Here is a 22350-nt window from a genome sequence, read left to right as displayed (position 1 = left end):
CGCGTTCAAAACGCAGCGCACAAACTGCTCAGTGAGCACGCGCACACACACACACGGGATCCCACCTTCCAGTCAACAGGGCTGGCGAGCGTGATGCTGCCGCTCCCGGCTGCAGCCGTTTGGCCCAGTTTTACTTTGTACACGGAGTGGTTCGTGCCGTGCAGGTCCAAGCCCCCGAATACGCCTGATCAGCAGCGGCACACGAGAGAGAGAGAGAGAGCTGAGACGCGAGACGCACGGCGATCCTCGCAGCGCCACGTCCAACGCCACACGGGGGCGGCCCGGTGGCTCAAAACGTTTAATAGTTTTCGATGTCAAATTGTGGAATAGTTATAAATGGCTTTGCGAAGAGAATCTCAGGACTATTGTGAGTGGCTCGCGATCGTGCTGACTATGGCCACTTGGCCGGATCCTCCCAAAAAAGTCTTGAGACTCAGTGAGGCCTTCATGGCTAAAGAAGCATCATAATAATAATAATATTGATACAACTGCGATCTATATATCGGTTTCATTTACGATTTGCAGCCATAGAAATGGACGGCTGTACATCTAACCCACCAATGCCGGTAAACATTTGTTATACAGTATTTGACAAATTGTGTATAATGCCCTGCCCTTGTGAACATTACTGGCTTTCACTAATTGTACAGCTTACACCACACTTTTATAATAGAGTAATCAAGGATTGCTTTGATTTCTTTAAATAAAAAATATTCCACACGATTGAGGCATCATTCTAAAAATCATCGCCGGAGGGCGCTCATCTTTTTTAAAGATGCTCATCACCCACGCTTTCCAGCTTGGGTGATGAGCGTCTTTAAATAAAAAGACACGCACATCGTTTTTTTCCCGATAATTTCCTAACTTTACGTTTTCATCGGTAACTACGGTAACCACGGTGGTGATCAGCGAGATCACGGCAGGTGGAGGGAGGACGCACCGATCACTTTGGAGCCCTGGTTGGGTCCGTTGGGAAGGAGCCAGTCCGGGGTGAGATGGTCACCACGCAGCACCACGGAGAAGTCCCCCTCCAGCGGACTCTCCTCCCGGCCCGCGATGAAACGCCCGCCCTGCCAGACGCACGCAGACACAAAGATCCCCCGTATAGCTCCAACGGACTGTTGGGGCAAGTGCAGTTTGCGAGCACACATGAAGGCCGGCACAATACAAGTAGGGGTCGGTGGCCAGCACCATACACGGCCACCCCTGTGTCCTGAGTGGCGATGTTTAGACATCGTACCCAACTACTCATTTGAGGCTGAGTCGACCTAGGGGAGGCCCAGGACCGATTCAGATATTCGCCACCAGTATTGGCCGTGAGCAGGAATCGAACTTGGGTCACCGAGTTCGGAGCGCAGCACGCTAACCACTATACTAGCGCTCTCCACACATATACATAAAAGCACGTGTGAACAGAACCGCACACCAACACATTTCGAATAGATAACCACACGCAATTACCTGCGCGCGTGCATTGCAACAGATGTACTGATCTTTAAACATATGCACCAAACTGCAGGCTGGACAGTAGAATACATATTAATCGAGAAGTTATTCGGCCTGCATCAAGTCGTGTTAGAACCACAGTGCTGCAATTTTCTTTGCATGACAAAATGTTACAGCATTGATAACAAAATAACTCGATACATTAGTCAATAACGCCGTGGCCTTCAAAAGAAAAAGCATATAATAGGCGGCGTTGTGGGCAACAGTCATTCTTCACAGCACATAGGCCAGAGGGATAGGATGTGCACACCACTCACATCAAATCCCCACCACTACCCTGCCGTGTGAAATCGAGACATCCATTTTGGACACAGGCCTTAACTCCATGAAAGAGGTTTTTGGGTGAGATCGCGTAAATATAAATGTGTCGCTAAACCCGCCACCACCCGACATAGCAAATCAGTAAGTTTTGTCACTAAACAAAACATGCCAATTCGTCACTTGTTCAGCACACCGGTGTGTGGGAGAGTAAACGCACAACATTAACCATTCGAGTACGACGTTTCGGCGATAATTACAACCAGCCTCATTAGGCGACTGGCTGTCGCCAACGAATTGGCATGTTTTGTTAACGTGACAAGCTTTACTACATTTGCTGTGTCAGGTGATGGCAGGCTTAACGACACATTTATATTTATGCGATCTAACCAAAAAACCTCTAAGATGGATAATATTGGCCCCAAAAGCCTACGTGTTAACTCCACTGTGAGCTGAAAACGACCCTCGGTGTCACCCAATGTCGTCTGAGACTTGGGGGAGAACTTATTCTCAAACTAATCAGGCTAAAACTAAGGGAACCTTGCTGAGAATGAATATCAGTCGTAATATTCCACAGAAACACGCACACTCACCACAAACAAGTACAAGTGTGTGTCCTGCCAGATTCATGTTTTTCACCTGACAACAATCTCTGTTGTCATGGAAGCTTCCTTTTTCCGAAAACACAGCTCAGGCCTACAAGGTTATTGTCAGTTTATTTTAATGTTGTGGCTTGGAATAAATCTCCTCTGCAAGTGAATGACAGTACTGGCATGGACTGGGTGCACTACGCGGTGGTGCAGTACACTCCCACTTATGAGGGTTCTCTGCAGGGAGAGTGTCACAAGCTCACGACGCTTGTCTCCCGAGACCCGCCAGTCTGCGTGAAACACAACTCGTCTCACAGCGACAAGCGGGCGGAAGTGTGAGATGGGAGAAGCAAGTGGCACGAAATGAGTTACATTTAGAATGTTGCCTGCCAATCTCTTAATCGTACGAACCGTACGTTTAATGTAAACCCCAACGTGAGAGCAAATGCGTGGTTTGTGCGTCTGTGTGTCGACCAGCACCTCAAGCACACTGCACATGGTGGGCTTGAGGTGCTGGTATACAGAAGATCGTGGGTTCGATCCTGACCCTGACACCTGTATATTTGGAGTATGCATGTTCTCCCCGTGGTTGTGTGGATTTTTCTCCAGGTCCTCCGATTTTTCCCTACAAATTTAGAATCAACATGTACTTGGAGTATATGGCTGCTGCTATAAATGTCCACATGATAAGCCACTTCGTTGACCTATCATTTGTGGCCAGGTCGCTGCTGAAAAAGAGCTATATATAATTTTACTAGGTTTGAAAATAGTTTTTTTACCCTTTTATCTGTCAACAAAACTGACACCTTTTTGTTTACAAGGAGCCATGTTTGCCTAGACCACAATACCTGCAGTCATAATGCAAAAAAAACATAACTCTGATAACGTATGCACTGTCGCCTTTTGGCGTCATCTGGTCCAACACCATGTGAGACTAGGCTCTAAGGAAAGCTGTCTCGGGTGTGGACCAATCAACTTCAAGGACAGTGCATACATTATCAGAGTTACGTTTTTTTGTTTGCATTATGACTGCAGGTATTGTGGTCGAGACAAACATGACTCCTTGTAAAAAAAGGTGTCAGTTTTGTTGCCAGATAAAAGGGTAAAAAACCAATTATCATATTTTTTACTGGCAAATGAGTTTCCAATGGTTTACTAGGTTTATTTTCTCTTTCATTTCTACCTGATGATGATTGCTTGTGTTGCAATCGAAACGTCGTATGCTATGATTTAATTAATTTTCTTTCTACGTGACTTTACCGAAAGAACCAAAGAGTAATTCCTGCAGTCACGAAAGCTCCAAATCAAGTTCATATATAAATATACATGAATATTTTTGTTTCTAGTTTCAGTTTAGCAGTTCAACAGGAGGCGGTGCACTCACCTGGATGGATAGGTAGGTGACGTTCAGCGCCAGCGGCGGGGCGCTGTGATTCCACACGTCGACCGGCACCTCAAGCACCCCGTACACGGTGAGCCGGTGCAGCACGGGCGGGGCCACGTCCAGGACCAGCCAGGAGCCTGCGCCAGGCCCAAGGTGCCACAATCAGCGCAGAGAGGGCACTTGTTGAAATGTATTCATAGCAGAGGTGGGACAAAGTCATTGTTATGCAAGTCCAAGTCGAGTTTGAAGTCATCAAATTCATGACTCGAGTCTGACTCGAGTCCAAGTCACATGACTCGAGTCCACACCTCAGAGGTGGGACAAAGTCATTGTTATGCAAGTCCAAGTCGAGTCTGAAGTCATCAAATTCATGACTCGAGTCTGACTCGAGTCCAAGTCACATGACTCGAGTCCACACCTCAGAGGTGGGACAAAGTCATTGTGATGCAAGTCCAAGTCGAGTCTGAAGTCATCAAATTCATGACTCGAGTCTGACTCGAGTTCAAGTCACATGACTCGAGTCCACACCTCTGATTCATAGGTTACGTTGAAAGTAAAAATAAGCAAAAAAAACATACGATGCAACTGGGATTGGCAAACATTCCAAGGCGGAAACATTACCTGCAAATTACTCAATTGGGATCACACAGCTGCCTCCTGTGAACATTTGGCAGGATCCTCCTCAAAAAACGAGACTCGGCGATGATTTTTCTTGATCAACAAGCATAATGACTTCAAATATACATTCATCACCACTTGCCACTAATTTTCGCCGTGACAACTCAGGCGGCCAAGTTCACGGCACAGTGTGCGAACCACTGCACCACCACAACAGCCCTGCAATTTGAGTTACTCACTAGCCCTGGCACTGCGTACAAGCTCAAGGGAAGATTCAAGTCACCAGATCGTAAAATGCCAAATGCATTCACGACTCTTAATTACGCTGTCTGCTTTGCTTTTTTTCCTATTTTTCACACGAGGGGGAGATTTTGCCCAACACATCGGCTCGGGGTGAATATTCCGGTCACGTGGCAGTTTTAACGCTCGCAAAGCGGCTCAAGCTGCGGCAGATGCGTGGTCGTCCCGGGACGCTCTTGCAGGAGGCAGGCGACGGCAAGAAGAGGGACATGGAGACGGGGCACGTGTACCTGGTGGCACGATGACGTTGCTGCCGTCGGCTGGCACAGAGTGGTTGTTCTCGGGCGACGCGAGCCAGAAGCTGCTGTTTGACCACAGGCTGCAGATACGCGCAGACGTGTCACGCCGAGCCTCAGTTTGTTTGTTCATTGTATCATTTCTCAACGTGCACGAATTTAAATAAAAAAAGACATTCAGAGTCGTCGGAGAATCAATTAAAGAAAAAAGCCTTCAGATTGTGACAGAAGGACGACACCGTCAGCGATGCGCAGTCAAAGAGGGCCTCACTTAGTCTCCACGTGCATGCTGTCACGTCACACACTGGCACACGCACATTACCGTCATGCCGCAGCCTGGCACGTGCACGCCACTGTCACGCCACAGCCTGGCACGCGCATGCTACTGTCACGCAAGTGAAATCAGCAATTCAAACGCTACGGACCTGCTTAATTTCTGTGGACATATGGTTTAGAAATATTTGCTTAATTATGGGACTTTATAGGGTGACCTGAATTTATGTTTAAATGTTCCCCTATAAATCTTACTCTTTACATTTTTCTGTTCAGAGGGAACAACCCTCTCTTGTCACGCATTATAAAAACGTCTCTTGTCACACACTGAAACCCCTCTATCGCAACTACAACATGTAACATCTTTGCAGGTCATGAGATCCCTCAATTTGATAGCAGCTACGGTCTCTATTACTTAAAGCCATTCATCCAAACGCACCGCTCTCCGTGGGAGTTGCAATATTATCATTCTTACAAGTGCCCTGAATGTGTTCCCCCCCTCCCCCTGTCTTCTTGAGTTCTCATTATTTGACGATTTTTGTACTTTTTTTTTTTGACCAGGTAAGGCCCACTCAGCTATATAGCTCTGCTTGAGAAGTCACAAATGATAACTCAACGAAGTGGCTTATCACATGGAAATGTATAGCAACCAAATACTCTAAACACATGTTTTAAATGTGGAGGGAAAACCCGGAGGACCTGGAAAAAAATCCAAACGACCACGGGGGAGAACATACAAACTCCAAATATGCACGCATCAGGGTCAGGATCGAACCGACGCCCTCCTGTATACCGGGCAAAGTAGTTAACATCTCCCCACCTCGGCGCCCAAATATGAACGTGATGTCGTTCTCTGGACAACTATACTTTACATTCCTGCTCTCCACTACTTCATACGGCTTCACTGTTCCGTGCCAAAGCAATCTCCGCCCCCCCCCCCCCCGCCTTCTAATCATCGCTGTGCTGAAACCCACGTGTGTTCTCTCATGTGGGATTTCCCAAGGTGGCTGCGTAGCTCCTAGGTAAGAGTGCTGAGCCAGCCCTGCTGAGGTTACGGGGTGAAGTCTGGGTTTCATCGGCCCGTCGTTAAAGAGGCTTCTCAAGTGGAGTGAGTTGATAGCCTCGGCCGGCTCACCAATGATTGCACACCAAAAAAAAAATACATTATTCATTTGAATAAATTACAGCTCTTACAAGTGTACTATTATGCAACAATCTCATTGTGCTAAGAAGAATAGCCATAACGTCGCCTGATTGTATGTTGTTCAAGTTTAGTTTTCATCGCAGAGTTTATTGGGGGAGCGAAATGCGCCCTGTATGAATGGCTAAAAAGGCCGCGTTATGTATTTTTGGGGATAATTATTTTCAAACACTCTTCCTCAGCAAAATGATTGCACAAGGCACACTGCTCGGTGACATTTATGAATGGACCCTTCGTCAAGAGCACGACTGAAACAAATAGGATATAAAAAAGTTACAATTACTGTGGCATTTCTCAAGCTACGGGATGAAACCCCATGGTGAGTTGTCCAGGCCTTGCGAGAGTCACGTGAAAGGCCGGGTATTGAGAGAGTGAACTCCGCTTGTGACGGTGGCTTTTTCTGAGGCAGCGGCGTGACTGCAGATGCGACTCTAAATAATATCTCCCTCTCCTTGCTTCTTACAGCTATTGTTTTGCGAGGTTTCACTTTGCACAGCTCCGTTGCTGCGAGTGATCTTATTTCTGAATCAATAGTTCTCAACGATTGACTATTTCCACAATTCCCGCGATAAAAAAAGAAATCTGTATTACCCGCAAATGTGTTTTTCTTTATGAGCATCCCACACAAAACAGAAGTCCTATTGCGATTGTTGATCCGAGGTGCCAAAATGATCAGACTTAAAAGTCTCTTTCTCTGGGCTTCATAGTTTTAAGTGTTCAGTGCGCCACGCTGAATGAACGCTCGCAGTGCGGGACGAGGCTTACTCGTATTTCACGGCATTGGGAGGAACGGGCTTGACTTTCGGAACGATACATCCCTCGTAGAAGCAGCGCAGCACCTGAAGCACCACGTTCTGGTTCCGCACGCTCGCGTCCAGCGAGGAGGAGGAGGAGGACGGGGGCCGTCCCGTGGGCCCCGACTCGTTCCCCGACACTGCGACAAAGTGACGCACGCTCAGCGCCGAATAAACGGCCGCAACCTCACAATGCAACCCAGACAGTCGTATGTGCTGTTTGTTACTGGCCGCATGATGCTCTGGGGACGTTGGGTTTTGTGCTCGGCAACTGTCTTTAAACATACACGAGTGTATAAAATAATAAAGTACATCCACAGATTTCCCCCTCCCAGAAAATACTGAACGCTCCTGCAGCGGTACAAAAGTACCTGCAGCGATCGACGTTAACGACTCTCTGGGACTGTAATGTAAGGAGGTAGTGGATAGAGACAACTACTACGTGTCACGTATGTATACTACACTGTAAGTATGTCGATATACACATGTGGGATACACACGTGCCGATCAACTCAAGCACTGACACAGGCTGAACACACACACACTATACAGGATTCATTTGGGCTGCCTGACCCATCACCCACTCAAATATTACACAGGAGAAATTGTACACCCACAGCCAAGCACGATCACAGATACACTTTGCTATCTGATTATCCACAGCTATTTTTCACGCGTTTTCATTATGACACATGCAACCGTTTTAAATTGGCGTACAATACATCCCGGCCACAGTTCATTTTCAATATTGGTATAGTGGAGAGGTTGTCCGGAACACGCCGCCATGATTGGGGATATGTCTTTTTATCCCGTGCGCAGGAAGCGTGGGAGCGGAGGTCTGCGCACTCATTACCCATGTAATAGAGGTCTCGGCTCGTCGCGTTGAAGACCCAGTCCCCGGTGCGGCTGCTGGTTGCGCTGAGCCCTGCCGCGGAGTTATTTCTGTCCAGCCCATTGGTGAAAAACTTGTCGGGCGCCTGAGTCAGGTTGTGGTTTATGATGACGTAGTCATCCTCCTGTGAGAGCAACGGCACACACACAGAAACTGATCAAGAGAGTGGAAATAAAATAACATGGGATGGAGCTGTGGTGCAGTGGTTACTGCACTGCACTATGAGCTTACATTTATATTGAGTGATGTCTAAACCGGCCCTTGGCTCCTCCCGGCACCAACCCACACAGACCACAAAGTTCTGTTTCGTAAAAAAAATCTTCGGAAATTAAGAATGAGCTGACAATCGTTATGAATAAAATAACTAAATGACAACTTTTAATATATACCAGCTACACAGGCAAGAATTTAACCTGATGTTTCGGCTATTCGCGGCTTGAGGCTACTAAAATTCTCATCTCCATGTCTCAAAGTAATGACATGAGAGCGTTGCATCCTTTAGAAGGTGTCAATGAATCGACTGTGAGAACGATTTATATACCGTGTATGTTTTTAGCGTGTGTATGTTTTTGCGTGATAATGTAACACGCTCAACATGCAGAATGCACATGCATCTAGCCAGTTTAACAAGTAGGTTTTCGCGACCAATATCATCCATAATAGAGGTTTTTTTGTACTAACTATGGGTCTTAATGGGACATCAGGTTTGTGAATTTTTGGTAGCCCATAAAGTCTTGGTGGTTTTGATGCCATTGGTTTGATCAGGTATTGCTCTTCCTTGGGAATTGATGACTTGGCAATGATTGCCGTTGTTTTACGTTCCAAGTTGCCGGTTGGATCTCGTTTAATTTTAAGGTAGGTACCTTCATCGAGTAAATCTTTTATTTTATTATCATAGTCCTCACGGGGCATCGCAACAGTTGATCGGCTCTCATCAGCAGCAAGAATTTGGATATCTTTATTTGCTGTGAATTCTCTTAAGGCTTTTGCTTCACTGAAGTTAATATTTGTTTTTGGCAATTTGCTATTCTCAATAATTTTGGCAACCTCATGCTTAGTCATCTCAGCTATTTTAATACACAGCAAGGACAATATCAAAGGGCTCGCATAATGCACATGCATAATGTACGTTGACTCATTAATCACCCCCCCCCCCCCACTTTGCACAGGAGGGCAGAAGTGTGGTAACCACATCTACACCTCTATATAAGAAAGAAACGGGTGGACTTCTCCACAAATCTGGCTGTCGCCTGATGAAGCTAGTTGTAATTACTGGCGAAACGTCGTACTCAGATTATATATGTTGTGGCTTGGCTCTCCAACACATTGGTGTGCTGTACTAGTGACGAATTGGCATGTTCTGTTTACGTGACAACTCTTACTAGTTGGCTGTGTCGGGTGGTGACGGGTTTTAACGACACATTTATATATTTATGCAATCTAACCCAAAAAACCTCTATTATGGATGCATCTAGACATCCACTCATTGAGGGCGTCATACGGATGCCTCGATGGCGAATCATTAACGCTCAAGTGACAGGTCAAGCGTCGGGCTGGGAATTCAGTGTCAGGGGCAAGCGTTAGGCATGAGTGCAGTGGTGCGGGAAGAGTAATGGAGCCGGGGGTATTGTGTTGAGGTGAAATTGAAAAATGAAGAGTATACAATATTCCCTCGTTATTGACAAACCTGCTAATCCGCGATCTTAGCTATCCGCGAATCGCATCTGGAACTCTACATGACAGCATCGAGAAAGAAAGTGATGAGAGAGAAAGTTATGTGAGAGAAAGTGATGAGTGAAAGAGATGATAGAAGATTTCGAAGTATCTGCAGATGTTGCGCGAATTATATTCATACACTAAAATCATTATCTGCAAAATTTGCTATTCACAATCATCTCCGGAACTTATCCCTCGCGAATAACGAGGGAATATTGTACACATAAGAAACGGGGAGTGACACGGCATACTTTAGGACAATCATAAGGGCATACATCAAGTAGAATTAGTTCAACAAAGAGGAAGCGGACACAAATTTCGGACCCAGGAATGCAACCCCATTTTCCCCATGAGGTATATTATTTTTCGAATGTGTTTTTGTCCAACACGACATTTTTCTGGGAACGTGAACTCCGCGTTCGGCGAGGCCTGCCGGTACTTTGTTCTCCGCATTAAGACGGTAACAGCATGTCCACCACTGGCTCGTGACCACCTCCACCGGGAGTTGCATGGGATCGCAGTCTGACTTTCGACGACTTTCCACGACAATTATTTCGTGCATAATGTTGCATTTCATTATTTCAATTGCCGACAAGGAACCTTTCCAGGATTAGCACGGTTGGCTACGTATGGCGCGAAAGAAGTTCAACATACATACGTGAAAATGATTGCTACAGCTGATGAAGGAGGGCTTGGGAATGTGGTAGCCAACTGACATTCCTCCAGCTCGCACAGATTACGTGGACGGAGAAATTATTTAAGAATATTAACTGTTGGCGAGAGAGTTTCAGTTTCATCAATTTGGTATAGCCCTGTGAGCCATTCGGCTCTTGAATCGGGTGCAACCGCAACAAACAAAAACATGAACAAGAAAACATCTTAAAGTGACTATGCGCAAACAGAAAAATCCAGGAAAAAACAGCAAAAAACTGCAGAGGATAAGATGTGGAAGGAATGTCATATTTATTTTGATCGATGTAAACATCCCTGCAAGCTACACTATGATACCTCCTTTACCAGTGGCAAAATATAGTAATAGGTTTTTACCCTTTCAACTGGTATAAAGGTGTCAGTTTTTTTGTTGTACCAGTTGAAAGGGTAAAAACCTATTACTATCCCTGCAAGCTGCCTAACAGAGAGAGAGTGCTAAGAGGAAAGAGAAATGTACCCACCGCGAGGCCATAAAAGGTGGCCGTGTAGGAGATGTTGGTGATGTGCTCGGCATCCTGAAATGCCCAGCGGTAAGTTTGGCGGCTGGGCAGCAGAGCCATCCAGCCCCTCTGGTGGGTGAGGCGCTTCTTAAGGAAAGGGACCTCGCTAGTACCTGCACACGGATGCACGCACATCACGTTTACGTGACATTGCGGGGGTAAATACACAAAGGTATATCAGAGGCGTTACATGATAGTTTTTTTTAAATCCTAATTGTTCGTAAGTGATGCGTACCGATGGGAAAAATGGGAATTAATTTAGCAAAAATGGGTTTTTGCACGGTTAAAGAAATATATATTTTCTTCCTAAACATCTCATTCAAACGACTACGCAAGGAGCTACCGTGAAAAGGGGTCGTCCATAAATGACGTCACGCACCTGGAGGGGGGGGGGTCAGACATTTGTGACGATGTGTGACGAGGGAGGGGTGGGTTGAGAAATGTGACGTCACATCAAAATAGGCAACTTTAAATAAATATATAATTTTTATAACACTAATTGTTATAACACTCCTACAACATCAGAGTGCAACGCCACATTAAATACGCACTACAATGACAATAGCTTAAAGCGATTTGAAGCGTGTTTTCTTTTCAAAATGGAAATATGGTTTTGGGGGGGGGGGGCAGAGCTTTGTGACGTCATATTTGAGAGGGGGGGTCTGATTTTTTGTGACGCCGTGTGACGAGGGGGGGGGGGGGTCAAAAATCGTTCAAAATCGCGTGACGTCATTTATGGACGGCCCCAAAGACCCTGAACGCGGTGCAGAGGAGCGCCGTTTTCGCTCAGCGGTGTTGGTGGCGTCCCACCCCGCAGCACGCGCTACGGATCGCGCCCCCTCGTGGTCACCACGTGGTACGACCCTCTCGCGTCCCCCTTCCTTGCTGACAGTGCTGCTTGCTGTGCTGCAGATGCAGTGTATGTACTTGTATGTTGATCTTCTTTCGCACCGTACGGAGCAACACCACGTGCTATTTTAACTGCCCACCCCAACTCTGTCGCCAATGCGCACGGCATTGTGATGAGAGTGGATCTGTCTCAGCCGTAACACTCCCACCACACGGTGTCTCAAACGCACATTATTAACTCGACTACGCTTACAACATGATTGCATTTTACACAACTCTCGATGCGGAGCTAAATAATTATTAATTGCATTGAACGGGTTTATTACACGAATATATAATTTAAAAGTTTTATCTTAAAATTATTTTTTTAAAAATATTAAAATATGCGTTGGCCGGGAATCGAACCCGGGTCAACTGCTTGGAAGGCAGCTATGCTCACCACTATACCACCAACGCGGCTGAGTAAGCATGGCTGTCGGGGCTTAGTTAAAGCCGTGCCGCGTGCCCCGTATTCTTTTAGGATTGTTGATCTTGGGTTTATTTTGGGGTCGATCGGGTAGGTATGTGTCGTTAAACCCGCCACCACCCGACAAAGCCAACTAGTAAGTTCAACATTTGAAGCTTTCGTGACTGCAGGGATTCATACTCTTAGGTTTTTGGGTAAAGTCACGTAGGTAAACATAAATAATAAATAATTAATTTGTTTCAATCATTATTTCTATTATTTTTATTATTTATTTTTATTTTGACCTAGGAGACTTTACCGAAAAACCTAAGAGTACCAACTAGTAAGGTTTGTCACGTAAACAGAACGTGCCAATTCGTTACTATAACAGCACGCCGGTGTGTTGGAGAGCAAATCCACAACATTTACAATCTGAGTACGACGTTTCGCCAGTAATTACAACTAGCTTCATCAGGCGGACAGACAGATGTGTCTGGCTGTGCGCCTGATAAACTCAGGCCACTCAGCAGTAACATCGCCACTAGAGAGACAAAGACGGCCGGGCGTGGTGCTGGTCACCCACCCCCTGCCCCCTGCCGGCCTTCATAGGTGCTACTCGCTGACAGCACGTTCCCCCAACAGTCTGTTAAGGCTACACGGGGGATCTTTGTCTTTGTGGAGACGTTTCCCAATTCCCGTGGGCGATTTTTGACCCCCCCCCCCTTGTCACACGGCGTCACAAAAAGTCAGACCCCCCCCCCCTCAAATATGACGTCACAAAGCTCTGCCCCCCCCCCCCCAAAAAAAAAACATGCTTCAGATCGCTTTAAAGTTTAAACTATTGTCATTGTAGTGCGTATTTAATGTGGCGCTGCACTCTGATGTTGTAGGAGAAAACATTTATTAAAAAGTCTATTTAATTAAGTAGAACGTGTCGTCTATATTTATTTAAAGTTGCACATTTTGATGTGACGTCACATTTCTCACCCCCCCGCCCCCGCTCGTCACACATCGTCACAAATGTCTGACACACCCCCCCCCCAGGTGCGTGACGTCATTTATGGACGGCCCCTTATGGCAAATAACAGGTCCCTGCGGGGTGGGCTGGGAGGAACGAACAAATGAATGGCTATAATAAAATGAAATGGCGGGGGTACGATACGAAGGGAGAGTTTGAGGCCTAGTTCTAGGCTTTAGGCCTAGCTGTAGGCTTTAGGCCACTGTGAGTTAATTTTTTATTTAAATGTTTTAATTAAAAACTATCTCAGGGAATTATAAGGGAATGTTACACTTGTTTAGCCAGGAAAGCCTCACTGAGTCTAAAGGTTTTTGTAGGGTCCTGCCAAGTGTTTGCAGTAGGGGGCGATGTTGCTACACCTAATCGGACATCGGACGGACGATATAATCTATTGTAGGCTGGTTCACTTCATTCCTACCAGTGTAATCGCTGACTAAAAATGTAGTGTACGACATTAAAAACATTAACTTCTACCACTAGACGGCGATGGTACTCTATTACAGGGATTTGGATTCAATCCATGCGGGGTGATTCACTACAGGTGAGCGACATCACATCCATCCCTCTATTTAATAATGAAGCAGGAGTATGTCTCCACGAATCTGGCTGTCGCCTGATGATGCCGGTTGTAATTACAGGCGAAGCGTTCGTTAATGTTGTGGATTTACTCTCCAACACATTCGGTGTGCTGTACTAGCGACGAAATGGAATGTTCTGTTTACGTGACAAGCTGTGTCGGGTGGTGGCGGGTTTAGCGGCACATTTCTATTGACACGATCTAACCAAAAAAAAACATGTATTATGGGGTAATTCGTTGTTGGCCAATAGCTCGCTGGGGAATCATTGAGGAGGCCAACGAGGTCCACCAGGATGGCTAATCACAGTGCTGGGTGCATTGGTCACCGCCGGAGTACGATATACAGATACTGCGTACACAGTCTGACCACAAATATCACATGCATGCATACATATACGGTAAACCCTGTTCATTTTACACATATGGGGCTCTGGCCTTGCCGAATTCACCAATATTCCCCAGTGCCTCCTGCACCGATACATTTTTTTTTCAACATTTGTTTTCCAAACTCTTCACACACCATACGCATTGACACATCCAGCATCAATTCTTTACAAAAGTTTGGATTTGTCTCGCAGACTAATGGATATATACTTCAGTCTCTTTCTGTTACTTCTTGATGTAGGTGTAGACGATATTTCTGAGAGGGTTGGCTTGCACAGAGTGCATTAACAAGGTAAAGTACAAAGCGACGGGTCTGCACTCACGCTCACCACACGCGCCGCCACCAGACCAAGTGGTTGTGCTATGCCGAAATTGGACCATTCGTTACAGCAATTCGGCTCATGGCGAATGACAAATACATCGTATAGATGCTGAAAGCGCAGCCGTGCCTAATTATCCCCAAATTACGAATGATCAACAACTGAAATAACAAGGTTTTACTATATATGATAGTTTCAGGCAGTATGTATACATTGCATACTGTGCTCCATATAGTATTTACCATAACTCTCTATATGTAGTGTACCATAAAATGCATGACCACAGTCACATCTATGAATGCTCCATACTATACAGGACTACATGCAGGCCGTGTATAGCATAATGTAAACATAAGTATGGACGTGACGTACATACATGTATACATCATACACGCAACACCTATGTTTGTGTGTCTGCAGCAAATGTTGAAAACCAGTCCCAGACGCGTGCGTAGGGTGTGGGCATGGGTTCAACTTGTAGTATTCCAACAATAGCAACCAGATACATTTCGGAATCGTTTTTCCACTGCTGGAACTTTCTGCTGCAGCAATGTCTGTAAGCCAGTCGATGAATCGAGCCCAAGTATTTTAGCTGGAAATTACTAAAACAGACCAAAGTGTGTGGACACTGAACGTCCAACAACAGCAAAACATATTTTCCAGTCTCAGTTTGCAGCTGGGCAACACGGGTTTGAATCCATGAAGGGTATGCATTAGTTTTTTCATGGAGCTACTGGAGCGATGCACTTTAAAACCAAAATTGAAAACTAATTTCTTTAAAACTGCTTTAAGTGTTTAGATTGTTCCCCGCACCTCCGTTTAGCACGGCTGGCTACGTACGATGAAAAAGAAGTTCAACATTCATACATAGCTGCAGGATGACCACTTTCAGCCTATGTATTGATTTCATATCAGTGGCGATGTGAAGCGACGCATGAGAGAGCTACGCTGGCTCACCGTGCGTGTTGGTGAGCAGTACATTCTTGCCCTCCAGGGAACTGGGGCTCGGCCTGTTGAAGGCGAGTCGGTGGAAGCGCACCGAGGCATCGCACACCATGGCCGGGTAGTCCCCATGACTCCACTCGGGGTCCGACTTGCAATGAGCCGGGTCTAGCAGGTCACTCCGGGCAACTACTTTGCTGCCAACATTGCCTACATCCGACGTGGACACAGAGAGACAAGCATGCCACAAGAGCACACAAAACTTCTTCTTGGTTCAGGATAGGGGGCCGCAAACAACCATGGACCCATCTTCTTGGTTCTTTCGGTAAAGTCACGTAGAAGGGAAGTAGTAAAATAATTAAATAAAAAAATTCTCACGACGTTTCGGCCACAACGCAAGCAGCCGTCCTCAGGTGCGTTGTGGCCGAAACGTCGTGAGAATTATTTTATTATGTTTTATTTTTATCATTGTATTACTTCCCTTCTACGTGACTTTACCGAAAGAACCAAGAAGATGAATCCCTGCAGTCACGAAAACTTTAAATCGAAATTTAAACACAACACTTATTAGTGAGAATTCCATTTTTCACACAATAGCATGTGCAAATTATTTGTATTGCATGTAACAAAGACAAAGATCCCCCGTGTAGCTTGATAAGACTGTTGGGGAAAGTGCTGTTAGCGAGCACCTATGAAGGCCGCCATGGCACATGGAGGGGTGGGTGGCCAACACCACGCCTGACCGTCTTTGTCTCCCCAGTGGTGATGCTTAACCACCTGCACCAGGTACTCATTTGAGGCTGAGTCCACCTAGGGGAGGCCCATGACTGGTTCAGATAATCGTCACTGGTGTTGGCCGTGAGCGGGAATCGAACTCGGGTCACCGGGTTCGTAGTGCAGCGCGCTATCCACGCTGCACTACTGTTGCATATAACACGTACGCACACACACGTGTGCGATTCAAGAATAATTTGAATTCAAGAAGGGTTTTTTGTTAACTTACAGGTAAATCTTCAAAATTAGTCCTGTGTGAATATATATAATAACCAAAGTGTAATTGTATAGAGAGCCGGTTTTTGGATTTGTTATTTTTTATCGAGCGTCATCCATGCACGATGCATATCACAGCACTGCCCATATCCGTAACACACAGAGATGCGTATACATTCAGATGTTTTCAGCCAATTAAGGAGTGTTTGTACATGTGAGAGGAAACCGGAGCATTAGGAGAAACCCTATGTACGCGAGGGGCAAAACCCCATCCCATCACGATGGAACAGATGTAGATTATTCCACACTGCTGGACTGCCGTCTTCTGGCAAGCCAGGATATGGTACCTTGACAGCCACGGGAAAGGGAGTTTCACGACATTTGTGTGATTCACCAACCCTTGCCTCCACAGTGCTGGATTAAAGGTGTGCCACCAAGCTGAAGTGAGCACAGATGAAGTGGCGGACATAGAACGTTGAGAGAGGGTTCATGAGCGAGAACAAATATTTGGGACTAATACGGTGTAGAGATAGATAAAGAGTGAGTCAAGAAGAGCAGAGCCAATGTGCGATGAGGGTGTACGGAGTCAGATAAAACTGGAGTTGAGGGTGAGATTGATGTATAAAAATGCACTGCCCTACAATGAAATGCTTAGAGTCCTCCACATGCACTCAAAGTCCAGAGGTTGACTTCAAATCATCTGAGTCAGAGAGGGTTTCCATTATTGCACACATTGAAAAATACAACTTTTAAATTAGCGAGTGTATTGGAAAATAACAGAGTATGGGTGCTGCGCAGGACAGCGTTGGGAATGGTGTTTATTTTGAAAGTATTTAATTGCTGAAGACTACTCAACTTTTAGAAGTAATCTAACAATTTCATATTATCGCTTTTGGTAATCACAGTCATGTGCTAGTTGCCACTTGTAATGAGTTTACTCTCAGACACTGCTCTCGCACACCATTTAGGGTGCCGGGCTGGCTGGTTGTAGAATAGTGCCTGTCCACTTCAACGCCAGAAATCTTGTGTACCTTTCATATCAACATGGGTTGTCACTCACTTTAAAAAAACACATCCCAATGTATACCTATACTACCTCCTGTACATTCCGCAGCTTTGAGCTCGAATTTTTGGATGAGTTTATGCAGAGTTTTCAGTAACGTTCATTACATTTCATTTCAATTATGAGTTTGTAAGTTAATTATTCAGTTATCAGATAATTGTTTTAACGTGATTGAAATTGTATAATTAAACTCTGATTGTGTGTGTTATACAAGTATGATGTAATGGTCTTGGAAGTAGGTCCTCTTGGCTGTCATCTCACCTGTAAGTGAGCCATCCATATCGTGAAGGATGGCCTCATGCTCCCAACGGAATTTGGCCTTGTTAGGGCTGTTGATGAATTTCACACGCTCGAACCGCTCACTCCAGCCTCCACACCGATCGATGCACACTCCCTGGATGGAAGTCACTCCAAAGACCGCACAGCTTGGACGGTCAAAGTTCACAAACTGTGCCCCCGATACTGTCAGCCCTTCGTTGAATGGCAGAATTAACCCACGTGACGTGCAGTGATTTGGGCCCAGGCCCAGCTCATCCAGATGTCCGACCACTACCACATCCTTCAGAAGCGCACCGGCGTTCTCGCCCCAACCGCCCACGAATTCTGAAATCACGCGTTTACTTTCAACGCCGGCGTTCTCGTTGTTGGCGAGGAGGAAATTGCGGAACTGCAGCGCCCCGCCGTTGACCCACTCTGCGCCCTTTTCACAGTTCCACACGGTGAGCGAGTCGAAGTGCGCCGGCTCCGGCTCCACCGAGCTGCAGCCCCCACCGCGCATCGGGAAGTACGCCTCGAAGATCCAGAGGCCAAACCAGCCCTGCGAGTGAACGGTGTTGTTGAAGAACTCCCCCAGCGGCATGCGCTTCTGGCAGACGTTGCGGTCGAAGGAGGGCCCGTCGGGGTGCTCGTGCATGCGGTACCAGAAGCCAAAGTGGGTGCCCCCGGCGGCCGCGTTGTGACGCACCGTGTTGTTGGGGTTGGTGACCCAGTAGCCCGCCGGCGTGACGTCATCGTTCAGCAGGCTTGTGCTCTGGCGCACAAACACGGCGAGGTTGTGCTGCAGCACGTTCCCGTGCTCGATGCCGTCCTCGATGAAGTAGGCGCCACCCATCACGTTGTACGCCACGTTGCGCTCCACGAGCAGCTGGTGCGTGTTGTGGATGGTGATCGCCCGGTTGAAGGTGTGGTGCAGGGCGCAGCCACGCACGTACGAGCGGAACGCCACGTCGCCCATAAGATGCCAGTGGATGGGGTAGCGGCCGAGGCGGAACGCCTGCCCCGCGTGGTAAATCTGCCGGGCGTCACAGAATCGCCAACCGAAGCCACCGTCACAAGACAGCTCCTTTAAATCCCGTTGCTATTCAGATGTCAACGATAAGCACTGATTATTGCAGCAATGTTAAAGAGCTAACATTGCTTATAGTATTTCCACCATTTTCAGACTATTTTGGAAGATCCTATTCAGGTAAATTAGGTCACTTTCGATATGTGGAGGAAATACAATTATTTTGAACTCTTCAATAGAGAAAGAAACACCTATCAGCAAAGTGAAAAAATTTCAGACATTAAGCGATATACGCCCAACATTTACATAAAACAATTCAGATATTCAAAACCATAAATGTATCAATGTTAAACAAAGGTGTGCAGTTTTTGCCCATGGAGAGAACCTACGCAGTGCACGTGTAAAACACTTGAACATCTGGGGACTGTGGACGCGATGTGAACCGGCCTCTCACCTCTACGTGTTCAATACGGCCAAGGGCCAATCCCTGGCCGGGCCGCGGGGCGTGGAACATAATGCAGCCTCCAAACTGGTCGCTTCCTATCTCCTCTCCGAAGCGGCCCTGGAAGCAGGTCTGCGTGGCAAACTCCCCTGCGGCAAACACAAGCGCATCCTTCCTCGGCAAACCGCGGCGACACGTTGGAATAATTTGGGCGCGATTCATTATTTTTTGACGATGTCCTGCCGCGGAAAGTTCCGATGCGTGGAGGATAATCTGCCGCAACGTCGTTGCCAGTGGCGTGATCACGTGTGTGTGTGTGCGCCACTTCGCGGGGTGAAGCGAGCACACACAGCAGCCACGTACAGCCTGTTGTCCTATAACGTGGCGGTAGTAGCGTTCCTGAAGAACACCGCGTCATGGAAAAATCGCGTTACAATAAATCATGTATAATGTAGGGTAATGCACAGTCCATGATAACGCGCGAGATGCATACGCAGGCTGGACAAAGACTGAGGCGCGTGGGTAGCATCTAGAAGCATCCAGCAGCATCCCAATGCCTCGTGTGATACTACGCCGAAGCAGCAGTACAACCGCTCAATCCTACTCGTGCGTTGTAGTTCCGTTCACTCGATCGCGTTATATTCAATTCGCGTTATAAAAATGTGTTCCCTAATACATTCATCGTCGCGTTATATCCAATTCGCGTTATGAAAACACGCGGCGTTATCGGAGAACAGACTTACGTCTGTATGCCTGATTTCTTTAACAGGTAGACAAAGTTCTTCAAGTCAGAAATGATCTTCTTCTTCCAGATCCGGTGAACCTCTACTTCATGGTGATGAAGAGTAACTCAGTGTAAACTTCCACTTAAAGCTTTCGTGACTGCAGGGATTTATCTTCTTGGTTCTTTCGGTAAAGTCACGTAGAAGGGAAATAATAAAATAATAAAAATAAAACATAATAAAATCATTCTCACGACGTTTCGGCCACAACGCATTATTATTTCCCTTCTACGTGACTTTACCGAAAGAACCAAGAAGATCAGTTGCAAAGTGTCAAAAAAAGTGATCCCAACGGCTGTGTGATATAGAGGCTGGGCATGTTCTATAGAAATGTAAAATGCTATTTTACCAAACTAACATATCTCTACACGAACCTCTATACCTATAAATCATTGACTGGATATATGTCACAAAAGGTGATTAAAAAACTCAAAGATGATAGATTGAATGAGATGAGTATCCTCTGGTCTGGTCTCTGATGAAATTAAAAAAGCATGAAGAGGAACACTAACCAGAGCAAATATTTTCCTTGAAAGACAATGCATCGGAAAGAGTCGACCTGTGACTCGTGTTCACTGCGAGGAAAGCAGGAAATGTTGTGAGTTGGAACGTTCAGCCTCTCCCACATCTGCCGCTTGCATTGATAACACTGGTCAACAAATAAAATTCTGGCCTGGACTTTTGCAGCTGTTTTAGACTAATTTCAGGGTGCTGATTCCAAATCTGATCTCAGATTTGCTCTATCACATCTAATTTTTATATATCGGCATACCCCATTTTCATTGATTTTACCCGAAATTAACTCTGTCACTTATGATTGCAAGTTGTTGCTAGTCAGTGACTGCTTTAGTGTTAAAATATGGTGCTGTATTTTTAGGATAGTGTGTTTATAATATCATTTTATGTAGATATCCACATTTATTTAATATTTTCTTCTGCAGTTTTTATTGAAAATGCAATATTTGATATCTCAAAAACCTGATGCCAGATTTGGAATCAGCACCCCAAAATTACCTTAAAGCCGTTGGAATACCTTATTCCAGAAAAAGTGTGTTGACCAGTGTAATGAACCCGTGAGGAGGAGGCTCTCTGGATCACACAACCCCCGATTCGGCTGTGTGGGACCCTCCTCACACAAACTCGAGGTGACCGGCCTTAGTGGCGAATGTCCCGTCGGAGCTATTGTTGGTTGGCATGGCAACAATGAAGATGTCACTATTTACTTTTTAATGTTTGTGTGTTGTGGACACTTTAGCATAGTTGCCTCCCAAGGCATCGACGATTTACCATACCTGTCAACCCATACAGTTTACCATTATTCTTGAACAGAGAAAATGAGTTTTCGGCGTACAGCCGTTTCAATACGGGAAACATTGTTTTTGTCTATTTGTTTGTGTTCTTCCTTGTGATGGGACGTTGTAGGATGAACGTTGAGATTTATAAGGGCACGGGGTGACCAATAAGATCTGAATTGGTCTGTAATAAGGTAGGCACTTGTGGCACATTAGGAATGGATCACTCTTTTAATTATATCCTTGTGCAGCAAGGGAGTAAAGTGTGGTTCTGTGAAGGTCCTGATGTGCTGTGCAGTGCATCAATGCATGTGTGTACAGCAGCATGTGATGACTGAGTCGAGCCTGTAGGTGGCTGGCAGGGTTATTGAATAACCGCACGTGTAAACCAGCCACGTGGTTAATGGCGACTCGGAAGAAATGCTGCGTGTGACACGTGCTGTTGCATTTTACAGAGTGACGGTGCTGTTCTTCACAAGATTGCTGTTAACCACAATAAATGTGCTTGCCCTCGATTTGGAGCACCTGCCCACGTCCTTCATTTCGAGTGTGCAACATATGCAACACACTGATAAGGGGTTGACAGGTATGACTTACAAAAGTATGTTTTCTTTGTATACGAAATAAAATATGGTACTCTGTTTATCATATAAATAAAGAAATAGTCTGTAACATTAGTTTATTATTGCACACTTTACATGAATGTGCTCCGTAATTTTTGTATTTAAATTATTCAAACAACCACACATGATTTAATTTATTTTCTTTCTACGTGACTTTACCAAAAGAACCAAAGAGTAATTCCTGCAGTCACGAAAGCTTCAAATCAAGTTTGAACCACACCTACTTCCTTTCTTTGAAAAATAAAGACGCTGAAAACAGTGACAAAAATAGAAAGTGATGGGACAGGATGTTGGGGAATAATTTTCTTCCCCATGAGCCCTCTGCTTACACACTGAGGAAGGAAATGTCTGATACTAGT

At 45.8% G+C, this 22350-nt stretch overlaps 1 protein-coding gene and 1 non-coding gene across 2 annotated transcripts in view; both read right to left on the bottom strand.

Moving 5' to 3' along the window:
* The window catches only part of LOC133349196 (fibrocystin-L-like), a 146956-nt gene that overhangs the window by 42321 nt on the left and 82285 nt on the right, over positions 1-22350 (bottom strand). Inside the window, 10 exon segments of the mRNA XM_061562476.1 lie at positions 66-184; positions 941-1070; positions 3739-3875; positions 4887-4975; positions 7132-7300; positions 8014-8176; positions 10941-11092; positions 15530-15724; positions 17829-18858; positions 19307-19443. Of these exon segments, the coding sequence (XP_061418460.1) occupies positions 66-184; positions 941-1070; positions 3739-3875; positions 4887-4975; positions 7132-7300; positions 8014-8176; positions 10941-11092; positions 15530-15724; positions 17829-18858; positions 19307-19443 (2321 nt within the window).
* Positions 12213-12284, bottom strand: TRNAG-UCC (transfer RNA glycine (anticodon UCC)). The gene has a single exon. It is a non-coding gene; the product is annotated as a tRNA-Gly (tRNA).

Source organism: Lethenteron reissneri, chromosome 29, assembly GCF_015708825.2.
Source record: "Lethenteron reissneri isolate LAM-NWPU_2019-01 chromosome 29, ASM1570882v1, whole genome shotgun sequence".
Classification (NCBI taxonomy): domain Eukaryota; kingdom Metazoa; phylum Chordata; class Hyperoartia; order Petromyzontiformes; family Petromyzontidae; genus Lethenteron; species Lethenteron reissneri.
This window is presented reverse-complemented; position numbering and strand designations above follow the sequence as displayed.